Source organism: Canis lupus, chromosome 1 (genome assembly GCF_048164855.1).
Source record: "Canis lupus baileyi chromosome 1, mCanLup2.hap1, whole genome shotgun sequence".
Lineage (NCBI taxonomy): Eukaryota > Metazoa > Chordata > Mammalia > Carnivora > Canidae > Canis > Canis lupus.
The window spans coordinates 17,913,574-17,926,752 of record NC_132838.1 but is presented as its reverse complement, the minus strand read 5'-3'; the positions used below and the strand labels follow the sequence as shown (position 1 = coordinate 17,926,752).

The following is a 13,179-nucleotide window of genomic DNA, read 5'->3' as shown; positions in this document are numbered from 1 at the left end:
TCGGATTCAAAGTCCTATCCAGGAGCAGGTTTGCATTTAATCATCCTGTCTCATCAGGGTTCTTTCGCCTGGAACAGTTGCTGGCTCTTCCCCCGCCTCCGCCTCTTATGTCTTTGGCCATCCAAAAGAGGCTACCGGCCCCTCGTTCTCAGGGTGACCCTCATCTGTCACTGCTTTCTCGTAGCTGGACACAGGACATGCACTCTTGGCAGGAGGCTCCTCGTGTCCCATCAGGGACACGTAGTGCCTACCTGAGCTTCTAATGGCAATGCTGACCTCCACCATGTAGACAGACTGGTGTCGGCCAGGCCTCTCCGCTATGAAGCCACCCCCTCCCCCTTTATATTCATTAGCAGTTGGCGGGGCGGTGTTCCAATCTCATACCAGCAAACTGTTCTCAGAAAAATGCTTGAGTAAATAGTTTATCTCCTTTTTTATACTTAATTTGTTAGTCAGTGGAAAGCAAAAGGAAAAAAAACAAAATCAAAGCAAACAAAACCCCTCCCCAAAGGAATGTAGCATGAATAAAATGGGCCAAGCCATTTTTCATGAAATAGTTATTTCTAAATATGTAAGCATAGAAGCCTGAGAAAAATTCTTAGCCTAGCTAGTAAATCTTTGTTGTTTTCCTGAGGCTGTTCTTTTTTTCTTATTGCTCTCTGCTAATTACAGAAAAATCAAGAACTATGGACAAGCAAAACAGTAAGAATACTTGTAGGATCATCCGGCAGTGACGATGACAGTTGTGTGAGCTTCTGTATCTTTTCTTACCTTGAAAAAAATGTGGACGTATCGTATTTACTGTCTTTTCCCCTGTTGTTTTAATTTCCACGAGACTCTTTCCATTCATTGGTGCTTATCTGTAGCATAATTTGTTTAAAAAAAAAGACATAGTTGCGCTTACTTAACGACTCCTATTACTGGATGTTTGGGCTATTTTCAATTCAAAGCTATTTATAATAGTGAACAAATGGACATCCTTGTCACACTTGGTACAGTTAATGATGATGCATCCTCTGGGTGCCTCCTCTGAGCTAGCCATACAGGGAAGTCCTCCAAAATACCCTTCGTGCCCAAGCGTGCTTGTGATCGGCGCTACATTACCAATATGTCAAGACCTTGTAAAAACATGTGCTGTTTGGTCCAATTAAACATATAATTTTATGTGGAAAAAGGAAAAGAAAGCTAAATCTGTGAGTTTTTGACCGAGAGCTACAAAGTGAGAAGTGCTTTCTTGAAAAGACTCTGGGAAGAAAGACCTGCAATTTCAGGAGGCATTCCTTTCTTTGGCTTTGCTGTGCAAATAGCAAATGGAATCTCAGCTCTGCTTTTTTCCATCTGTGACTTGTCCCTTCAGTCTGTGTTTCTCTGCCATTTTCCTGAGCTGCTCCCTAGGATTCTTTATGTGGGTTCTTAGCTGTTCTTCAGGGGGAGGCACAGGTGTCCCTAGGCCTCCCTGGAGGATAGTCACAGAAGGAAGGGGACCTACTATGGCATATTGAGCAACCAGGGAAGACCTTGTAGGTGGAGGTCAGTCCCAGGGACTCTCCCTGCTGCCTGGGCTTCAATGGAAGGTGTTGATGGCTGGATAGAAGAGATTATGTGCAAAAGGCTCAGGTCTCCTGAGTTAGTTTAGAAAGCTGCCTAGCAGCAATGGCAGGTACAAAAATGATCTGTAGTAGACAGTGTACACCCATTTTAAGCATTTTAAGCACAATAGACATTCAAGTATTTAAGCAACAGTGCTGTGAATTTTTCTTTTTTTCTCTTCTTTCTTTTTTTTGGGGGGTGGGGGTGTAGAATTGTTTACTGGTGTATGGCTTTCCGTATTGAGGACATATGAGAAATACTGCAGTTTAAGTGTAAAGTCGCTCCTAACTTAGAAAACTTGGGACAAGTAAGAGGTTGTGCAGGAGTCAGAGCTGAACAGGCCTACTTAGTTCATTAGCAGATTCTTTTGCAAGTTCGGGGACCACTGTCCAGCTGCAGTCCTTGTTTGCTCTTTTAAAGAATACTTAAAAAAGAAAGAAAGAAATCAAGAGCGCTTTTGCTCTCTGTTACAGTAACCAGTGAAGATCTTGCACAAACAAGTGTCAGTGATAGATCTATAAGTGGTAAAATGGTCATTAATTTAGACTTCAATGCAAATGTGGTGGAATGCATCTTTACTCAAAATGTTAAGGTGGATTGGCACTCAAGTGATGCCATTTGCCTCCCAAAGTTTATTTCAAAGCTAAACTGTTTTTATTTTTTATTATTATTTTTTTAACCATGTTTATGTGTCCTCCTTGCTTCTGCCGCCTGAATTCTTGAGATGCGATGTAAAAGTAGCGGTTCCTTTGGCTTCAGACATGAGGGCTGACTGACATTTCCACGCACTTCTTCTGTTTTAGAATAATATATAAGTGTTCCATGTGCGACACTGTATTTACCCTGCAAACCCTGCTGTATCGCCACTTTGACCAACACATCGAAAACCAGAAGGTGTCTGTTTTCAAGTGTCCAGACTGTTCTCTTTTATATGCACAGAAGCAACTCATGATGGATCATATCAAGGTGTGTGCGCATCTCTTGTGTCCTTTAAGTAAATCTCAGAGCCATTCATTGATCACAAGTCAAGGCCGAGCTGCGGATGAGGAGAAAGCATGCATGCTGTCAAGGGAAGGGATGGAAGCTGGTTGTTGGTACAGAGCAATTTACTGCCATCATATGCTCACTTGACTGGTGCTTTTTATTCCTGAGCCCTGATGTGCATACCGTGAAAATCAATGTAGAGCAACAAATGAATGCCCTTATTCCAAAAGAAAAAGAAAGTGGTAGGGTTCTTTTTTTTGTACATGTGAAAATGACGACTGTGAAGTTTACTTTTTTTGAGCAGTCCATGTTGTATAGGATTTAGAAATAGCCAGCCAACTCTGATGAATTATGTTTTAATTCCTTGTAAATATCAGTGTATTTAGAAAAATGAAGGCTTTCCCTTGAAATTATTTAAGTGGCTAAATTTACTTTATAATTGATGTCCCTAGATCCCCCCCCCCCCCCCCCGTCTTTTCTTCCTATCAAGGTTGCATGTAAATTGACAGTAAAATGTGCTGGCTACAGCACAGTGTCTGGTCCCTGGCATGTGTTCAGTTAGTGAAATGAGTAAATGTCCAGTTTGGATAACCCTCGCCCTCCAGCCCCCAAAAGGAGCACCTAACTCTCTTTACAGCCTTGTAAGCTCATGAAGGACAGTGCTTAGTCCTAGCCTCCTAAGTGCCCACTGTGAAAGGTTAAGCAATTTTATTCCTTTGTGATTAAGAGGTAATATCCATCAGCTCTCAGCTTAAAAAGACTTGACTTTTTTAAAAAGAGAAAGCACCAGCGGGCCCGATATCATGAACTCCATCTTTCTTTCTTGTAGTTCTTCTCTTTTTTAATAAAGGATCTAAGAAAGGTCAATTTCAACAGCAAATCAGGTCTCTGAATTAGTCTAGTCTCATCTTAGTTAAAAATGAATAGACTGTTAATCCTTGAAATTTCCTGTGTTAAACATATGTGAGCTCACGTAGCACAGCTACCTATTGCAGAGTACCTGATGTCTGCTCATTGGAGGGTCTGCTCATTGGTGGCCGGGCTGAGGTAGTGGCTCTGTGGCATTACTAGGATGAATCATTGCATGAGAGATACACTTCATCATTATCGCTTGAAGTACAGTAAAATCCTCTTAAGATATTTTAAAGGTTTTCACTAACACTATAAAACTATCCGGACAACAAATACTTCTTTAGTGAACAATCAGGAAAAAAAGAAGAAAAAAACCAACCCTAATACCGCTCATAAAAATGTAGTGACTTTGGAATTAGACCCAAATATTTTAACATATTTCATACAGGGGGGAAAAGAGAAAAGAAAAAAAAGTTACTTCTTAAGAGGCTTTTAAGGTATTTGCTTTCTGGAACTCCTTTTTACACCTGGAAGTGGGGTCATCGACCTTGTGGTTAGGTTCTTCCTTGTGTTAATAGTGAATTTGGAGGAATACAAGGTTCCAAGAATAGAGACTGAAGAGGAGTGGCAAAATCATGTGGCCACAGGACGAAAGAATTGTTTTTATTCATCTGAACCTTTATGAGACTACTGATACAAAAAACAGTGGGAATATTCACTTATGTTCTCATTTCACGTATGTTCTATACATTTAAAATTTCCTGCCTTTACGTGTTTGGGAGATGGGTAAGAGTAAAGATAACGTTTTAGGAGCACCCTATTTTTGTTTTTATTTTTAAGATCTGTACTAGTTCTTGTGAGTTTTATTTATATGACCTAATACCTGTGCTTCCCAAGGAGAAAGTTAGGATAAAGCAGGGCAAGGAACAGTGTTTCCCTCCCATACATATTCATTTAAAGGTAGATCATTATTTGTCTAATTTAATCCAATTTGTATCATTTCTTCTGCCAAAATGCAGGTTTATTCACTGTGTAGGATCCCTATATGCATGTTGGCATTTACATTTAAAGCAGAGCTTCAAGTTACAAACGTTTAAATTATTTGTTGTTACAGGACCTAAGGAAAAATCAGTTCTAGAAGAATTAAGAAGAATTAAGTTGTATTTCTTTTATTTAAAAAAAGATCTTTGTTTTTAATAAACGATGTTATTTTTACTTCATGATGTGAAGATGGAACGAGCAAATTAGAAATTCCCATTTTAGCATATGTGGCCTTCTTGTCAAGGCAGAGAACTTTTTTGCTGCCTTTGTGTTGCACTATAAGGTCATCCCACAGAAGAATAATCCATTACTCTCTCCTCAACTTTTTAGTTAGTAAAAATGTATTTGCCGAAAACATAGGAAAAGTTTACTAAGAGATTTTGGGTTTTGTTTTCTTTGGGTTTTAAATGGTTAAAAAGGTTAAAACTTGGCTTCTGTTTTGAAAAAGGCCGTTTGAAACCCAAAAGCCTCTGCCCTGCAAGGTGGCAGAGAATCCCGCGTGTGGCGTTTTGGCTGTCACACGATCACATCTTGCCAAAGAACATTAGACATTCTCCCAGGCCCTTCTTAAAAGACCATTTTAAGGATCTTCTGGGTAGAAGTGACCGTGACTGAGAAGGTATGATGGGGAGAGTACCATGAGGGAACCACTTCTGACTCACTTAGGAAAGAATACTCACTTAGGAAAGAATATGGAATCGAGACCTCTTCAGTGTGAATCTATGGGATTCACATAGAGCCCTTGAGGAAATGTGCCTTTCCGTAGGTTGTAGGTTCAGGACTAAGCCTGAAGTCTGACCCCATGAGAAGGCTTTGTTCAAAGATAAATTCTACATCGAGGCACAGACTCCTTGCTTCCTCCCCCGCTGCCCCCTTTTTTGACTCTGCTTCTAGAACACAAAGCAAAGCACGCTGACCTTTAGAATCAGATGGCACCAATTTTGCCCCAGTAGAATTTGGAATCCTGTAAGCTTAAGTGGGACAGCTATTGTGGCTGTTACGTTTATGATGATAAACGGTTGAATTAGCTATAAGAGGCTTTTTGAGTATCTACTGTGTACAGTCCATAAGCCTGGGTGGCATTGGTAAGAAGGGCTAGACTGGGATAGGATGTAGGGATATTGATAATTGATATCACCCCCCAAAAACCCAACAAAAACCCAAACTTTTGCAAGTATCCCAAGAACATGGAAGGTACGAAAGGGAGGGATAAAGCTTGGCTCTTGTGTCAGGTGTTTGTCAGAGGTGATTGGCTGGGGGTCTTGAATACCTACTTGTGCATCAGCCTAGTCACACGTTTCTGGGGAGCTGGAAAGAAAGAGTTTTCTTTCCCAGAAAGAGTCTGTTACAGAGAGGACTCACTCCTTCACTGGGGAAGGATAGACAGCCAGGAATAATTTGGACTCCATACAGAAGGCGTCTCCCCCTCCCCCTCCCCCTTTTAAGAATTTAAAAATGGCACAAGCAAATAAGCTTTCAGAAGTTCTTTGAAACCAGAAACAGATAATTTAGAGCAACGGTAAAGGATAATTCCCCTCTATCTTTTTTTAAGTGTATATTTTGCTTAGGTTTTCTTCTTGCTCTAATAAGCAATGTCTCTGAATGAAAATAAAATCATACTGGAATATCTGTAAAGTGTTAAGATAGTCCACATGTGCTTCTCTCAGTGGTAACCATTTGTGATAGATATATTTCTTTTCTTTTTGTAACATAGTCTATGCATGGAACATTGAAAAGTATTGAAGGGCCTCCCAACTTGGGTATAAACTTGCCTTTGAGCATTAAGCCTGCAACTCAAAATTCAGCAAATCAAAACAAAGAGGATACCAGATCCATGAACGGGAAAGAGAAATTGGAAAAGAAATCTCCATCACCTGTGAAAAAATCCATGGAACCCAAGAAAGTGGCCAGTCCCGGGTGGACGTGTTGGGAGTGTGACCGCTTGTTCACGCAGAGGGATGTTTACATTTCTCACGTGAGGAAGGAGCACGGGAAGGTAAGAGCAGAGGGCCACCCCGTTAGTGCAAGGAAGAGCACAGGACTGGCGGACCTCCAGCTCTTGTGTGTTTGACTCAGCTCTGCCAGTAATTAACAAATAAAGAAGAAAGGAGGAGAAAAAAAAAGTGATGTTTCTGGAAACTGTTAGGAGTATTTGTATGACTTAATGTGATTCTTTTCCTGAGTTTGGTAGTGGGAAGGATGCCTACCTCATCCTTCCTTAAACGATCCAGAAGAAGCTCTGTAACTCAGTCACTGAAAAATCTGAGTTGCAGTATTTATACAGACAAAAATCTTTCTCTTTTTAAAATAATAAGTACACATCAACTAATCGGGATTATTTTTTTACATGGCTATTATTAGACCTCATGAAAATAGCAAGACGATTTTGTAATATTATTTCGGCAGTCTCAAAGTTGGTTTGTTCCAGTCAGGATCCGGAAAGAATCTGCATCGCATTTGGCTTTTGTATAACTTAAATCTCTTACTCTATAGTAGCCTTCTCTCCATTTTATTTTATTTTTTAACTTGATATTGTTTTGTTTGGAAATAATTGGGTTACATGTCCTGTAGTTTGTCATCCACAGTTCTGGATGTGGGTAATTGCTTCCTTTTGACATTATTTAATTTGCTTCTCTTTATTTCATAATTCCTAGGAGTTTGATTAGATCCAGGTTGAATTTTTAGATACAAATAGGTGATATATCCTTTTTGTATTGCATTCTGAGGCACCTAATACCAGCTGTGTCTCTTCGGGCCACTTCGATCCGTCATTCAGTTCAGATACAGCATGCTTTCAGAAAGACCATCTTAATTGCTTTAACTTAAGGCAATAAAACTGAGTCGTTTTTCTTGGGGAATTTGTGTATAAAGTACCTAAGAATTGGCTTGTAATTAATAGACATCAGATCCTTGAAAAGTTTGTTAAATTAAGTGTTCTAAGCATTCCTTGATGATCTTGTTACTATTTATTTGAGTAACTTGTTTTACCTCACTGCCATCCAGAAGGTACGAACTTATCGTCGAGCATTGATCCCGATGCAAAAAGATGCTTTATTTGGTCTGACAACACTTAATTCAGTGTCTCTTCACGTAAAAATTACCTACAGAACACACGTGGCTCTAGTAGCACATTGTGTATGTGATCATCTCAATTTTAGGCTCCCCAAGGGGGCCATGGCGTCTTCCAGTAGTCATTGCAAATATTGGGTGGTTCTTAAGGGGCAGTATTTGGTTAATCTACTATATAAATACATTACCTGTAGTTATCTTTCCAAGCCTCAGGTGGTGATTTTAGGAAAAGCCTTTTTTTCTTGGCACCCAAACTGGGTTTTACAAATGCTAAAACAGGAGCATACTTCAGTCTAGTTCCAGTGCTTTCATTTCTTACACATTTGAGGTTTTTGTAACCATCTTAGAACATATTAAAAATCTTTTTTTTTCTTCTTCTTCTTTTTTAACTATCTTTACCTTGCACATCCGACAGTGATTGGTCTAGAATATAAGATAAAGGGACAGCTCCAAGACAGATTTGGTGGAATGAAATGTAACACTCACACTATTTGCTTGAGGAGGGAAGCGTAAAGCCCCGCCCTGAGCCTGCCGAGCGTGCAGGTGGGCTGTGTGCAGCGCGTGTACTTCCATTAGAGGCGGCCATTCATCCAGAGGAAATGTTGGGCTTAGTAGGATTTTAGGATTAGCATTGAAGAAGTTGAGGCGCTGCCTTTTGGAATGAGGCAGATCAGATTAAATTGCAGTTGCAGTGCTGCTCACTCAGCCTCTGGAGGAGAACTAAAGGGAGGTGGAGAAGGGAAGGAAAGAAGTCTCTTCATAAAGCAGCGAAATGAACAGAGGGCTGAGCGTGCACCCGAAGCCCGTGTGTGTGCCCTTCTGACCTGGACGGGCACCCTGCGCTTGCAGACCACCCACCTGCAGGCTTCTCATCTCTTCCCATTCCTTTCTTCTTCCCTCCTGTTGAGAATTCTCTTCACCTCCTCCCTTCTGTTTAACCCCCAAACTTCGAATCTCCCACCCTCTGCCCATTTCTGTCCCTGCCTTTCTGATGGCCGAGCAGGCACTTGCTGGTGGCACTTCGGGGTCGTGTCCTCCTCCCTGGGCCACCTTGGAGTGTCCGCTCATCACGCCCCCCTCCTTACTGTCGGAGCAACTGGACATTTTGCGGTCGTTACCTTGACTGACCCCTCCACCCTTCCTCCCTGCAGCATTTCACACGATTGGCAGGTCTTCCTACAAAAGCATTTTCTACCCTAAGTGTTGAATATTGCTCACTCTCCTCAGTTTTCTCCCGACTGCTGGAGCAGCCATTGGGCTTGTGTTCTGGGAACAGTCTGCTCTGCCCGGCCCCCCCCCCCCCCCCCGTCTCTCTGGGAAACTTCAATTACTCTGTGGCTTCACTTCCCATATACATGTGCAGCTAACTTCCACATCTTTGTCTCTAGCTGTGGTTTCTTGCCTGCATTCCAGTCCACCAAACCCAGCCCCTTCTCAAGTGTTTCAGCTTCTCGGATAACTCACAGATGCTCTGGGGCTGTGTGATGGGGAGACCGGAGCCTGTCCCCAGCCTCTGCTGCCACCAAAAGCTTGGTGTCCGACCTGACTTGACGCCTCCTTCCTTCTCCCGAGCCTGCCCCCTCACCATGCATTTCATACCTTCTAGCCCACCTGTTTATCTTTGTTTAGGCAATTCTCCGTTTAGCTTGATGATTACTCTCATGTGCAGAGCTGCATCCCCACCAGCCTCGGTTGTCGGGCAGCTCCTGAGATTTCTCTGAACCCCCTTCCTCCAGCTAGCTGTATCTCACGTGGGGCATGCTGCACAAACGCTGCTATGCCACCTGCATGCATGTATGCATGCATGTATGTATGTATGTATTTATTTATTTATTTATAAGCTTTTACTTATTTGAGAGTGAATGCACATGGGGGGGGAGGGGAGATAATTTTGAGGATAATGTAACACATTCTGCCAACCGCAATACACCAGTTTGCTTTAGTGTTATTCCTACTAGTACAGTTATTCTGGAGAAAAGATGTGGAGTTAGGAGCAAGCCCACCTGGCATGAATTAAAAATTTATGTCAGGATAATTCACTGCTGTTTCTTTTAAAATGGCCTGTTTCGGTTTCAATAATTGTTTCTGATTTTTTTTTTTCTGAATTCCCATCCAAAAAATTTTTACAAAAAAATATTTTGTATGGGGTTCTTCATCAAAACAAAGATCTTTTGTCTTCAAGATTCAGAAACATAGTTCCAGGGACACCTGGGTGGCTCAGTGGTTGAGCATTAGCCTTTGGCTCAGGGCGTGATTCTGGGGTCCTGGGATCAAGTCTCACATCAGGCTCCCTGCAGGGAACCTGTTTCTCCCCCTGCCTGTGTCTCTGCTTCTCTCTCTGTGTCTCTCATGAGTAAATAAAATATTTAAGACAAAAACAACAACAAAAACAAAACCCAAAAACATAGTTCCAGCTATGCTAGGTATTTATTTAGTAGCTTAGTGTCTTTATTTCTCTAATGCATGTATATATTTTTACAAATACAAATCCAGTATCCACTTTCAGTGGTTTTTGAGTTTTTTTTTTAAGTAATTTGTTGTAATCCAGTATTAAGTCAAATAATTAAAAAAATCTGGAGTAGGTAATCCACAAAAATTGATAGAGATGTAATAACTTAAAAATAATTTACCAGATCATTCTTTTTAGAGCAAAAGCAGCCGTGTTTACTTATTTATTTCTTAAGATTTTATTTATTGATCTATTTGAGAGAGAGCATGCAAGTAAGGGGAGGAGCGAGGGAGAGGGACAAACAGACCCCTCGCTGAGCGTGAGTGCAACATGGGGCTTGATCCCATGACCCTGAAATCATGACCTGAACCAAAACCAAGAGTCGGAGGCTTAAGTGACTGAGCCACCAGGAGCCCCAGAGCAGCCACATTTAGAAAGGATTGTTAACTTCCATACAGAGAAACCAGTATAAAATTGATAATTTCTAACGTTGATATTATTGTTCTGTTATGGGCAGGTTTTAGCTGTCTTTTTAAATCATAAAGCTCTTTGAGGACAAGTTCTAAATCTGTTTGTTATTGTAACTTCCGTGGTTTGTGATGTTGCCCATTTGGAAAGAGGTATTGTGTTAGCCACGTCTAGGTTTGGGCATTAAATAGTTTTTTGACCACAGACATCTTCTCATCTTTCCTGTGTCCCTACTCTCAAATACGAAAACAGGAAGATGAGCTTGTCAGTATCATTATCCTGACGATCGCATCCCAGCGGTGAGCCCTTTCCCACATAAATGTACAAATACAGAGAATTTTATGTACATTTTTATGGCTCATATACCTCCTGACATTCTTTCTCTGTTGCTTTAGGGGTCTTCTGGAACCTCAAAATAGGATCCCCTCAGTGAGATGGTATCTGAGGTCAGATCACACATTCTGTACTTTTGTAACCTTATAGTATATAAAAAAGTAAAAGTTGTCGGTACTTGTTCAGATCTTGAAAATTACAAGGTCTCGTCATTGAGATTTCCTTACTTCTTCTGTTGGTATATTCCTGGTTCATTCTGTGCTTTCCCTGCTCTAGCCCTACAGCCAACCATTTCTTCAAGGAGATTTGGTTTCTTTTCTTTTTTTTTAATAGTAGGCTCCATGCCCAATGTGGCGGTTCAACTCTTGACCCAACTGAGCCAGCCAGAGGCCTCTGGTTTCTTTACTGAGAACAAGAAGCGTATATTTTCAAGAGACTATCCACATGTGTATTTTGATGATCACTTGGCATGGGAAATTATAATTGGGAAAGAGAGGGTAGAAAAAACCGGGAAGCCTCAGAGTGGCTTCTTCGTTATTTAATGTGAGCCAATAATGTACTTGGCAATTCGTGGATTTTTATCAAGTACTTCTGGAATTGTAATAAGCCAAAACTTGTAAAATATATCCAATTGTTGGAGGGAATACTCAGAAGACGTTTTATAGAATACAAAGGGAAAGGACAGGTAAAGCCCACTGTTGTCTGGGAAAGTATGTTTACATTTTTTTTCAAAAAAAAATTTTTTTTTTAATTTTTATTTATTTATGATAGTCACACACAGAGAGAGAGAGAGGCAGAGACACAGGCAGAGGGAGAAGCAGGCTCCATGCACCGGGAACCTGACGTGGGATTCGATCCCGGGTCTCCAGGATTGCGCCCTGGGCCAAAGGCAGGCGCCAAACCGCTGCGCCACCCAGGGATCCCAGTATGTTTACATTTGACCAAGAGGAAGCTCCTCTGTTTTACTTCTTTTTTAAAAAAAGATTTTATTTATTCATGAGACACACACACACACAGAGAGAGAGAGAGAGAGGCAGAGACACAGGCAGAGGGAGAAGCAGGCTCCATGCAGGGAGCCCGATGTGGGACTCGATCCTGGGTCTCCAGGATCACGCCCTGGGCTGAAGGGGGCACTAAACCGCTGAGCTACCTGGGCTTCCCTGTTTTGCTTCTTTAGGGAAAACAGAACCAGTATCATTGAGGGAGAAATGGATGCCGAAGAAAGAACTAGGCCCTGAGGAAAGGTCTGGCTCTTGTAAACAAGCTCTGCGTGGGGCTAAAGAAGCTTGCAGGTAGATTCTGAAAATGGCAGGCCATAGTTCATTCTACCTTATTGAGCCTAAGCATTTCAGAGACCAGATTGTTGCGTAGCTATGTTCTGAGCACCAAGAAAAGGAACTCGTTGACGGCTAAGAAAAGGTGATTCCAGATATATCTTACTAATTTAACTTTCCTTTTGTTCCCAATGTACTTGGTGGAATAATCTCCACAGGGAGGGTAACCAGATTCCAGCACAGCTTGTGAGGGTCTCTCGCTTACCACTGTTTTACATAGTGTAGCACGAAAGGGCCTGGATAAAATACTGAATTTATAGCTGCCTCTAGGCTCACTGCTGTGTTGGGAGAAACCTTCTATTTCTGGATGAGATTTTACCTGGCATTTCTATCAGTGACCTGATTGTAGGGCAAGAAGCTGGGAGGGATTTTGCAAGGTAAATCCTAACAAGTAAAGAGCTCTTTATTTAGGTTTTAAAAAAATCAAGTACACGAATATTATGTGGGGCAGATAGGATTTAGCTACTGTATATTATAAAATCATTCTGGCTTTTGACCTTTTTTTTTTTTTAAGATTTATTTGAGAGAGAGAACGCATGTGGGGAAGAAGGGGCAGAGGGAGAGGGAGACAGAATCTTAAGCAGGCTCTGGGGACCAACATGGGGCTTGGTCTCACAACCCAGAGATGATGACCCGAGCTGAGACAAAACCAAGAGTCTGACACTTAACTGACTATGCCACCCAGATGCCCTTTGCTTTGACTATCTTAATACAATCCATCCCTCTTTGCAGCTGCAGAGATACAGCGTTCATATTAAGGAAGGTAATGGCCTTTGATTTGGTACCATATTCTAGTTGGTGGTTCTCACTTGACTGTGCATCACGGTCTCCTAGAAGGCTTGGTAAAAGGCTGATTATTGGGCTACACCCCAATAGTTTCTGATTCAGTGGGTTTGGGATGGAACCTGATAATCTGCATCATGTAAGTCTACCCTTTGAGAACCCCCCTAGTCTATCCTGTGTGGCAGTAAAATCCCTTAAAGCCCATTGATTTATACAATAAAAATGTATTTCTTGCACATGCAGAGTTTGCTGTGAGTTCAGACGTTTCCACTCATA

The 13,179-nt window shown here is 41.5% G+C and overlaps 1 protein-coding gene across 14 annotated transcripts in view; it reads left to right on the top strand.

The window, feature by feature from the left end:
* ZNF532 (zinc finger protein 532) overlaps nt 1-13,179 on the top strand; it is a 108,618-nt gene that overhangs the window by 73,540 nt on the left and 21,899 nt on the right. For 13 of the 14 annotated variants that reach the window (XM_072822042.1, XM_072822067.1, XM_072822048.1 and 10 more), the window contains 2 exons: nt 2,394-2,556; nt 6,182-6,463. The exons of the other annotated variant lie outside the window; for it this stretch is intronic. In XM_072822042.1, coding sequence (XP_072678143.1) covers nt 2,394-2,556; nt 6,182-6,463 — 445 coding nt within the window. The remainder of the gene's footprint in view (nt 1-2,393; nt 2,557-6,181; nt 6,464-13,179) is intronic. 14 annotated transcript variants of the gene reach the window in all.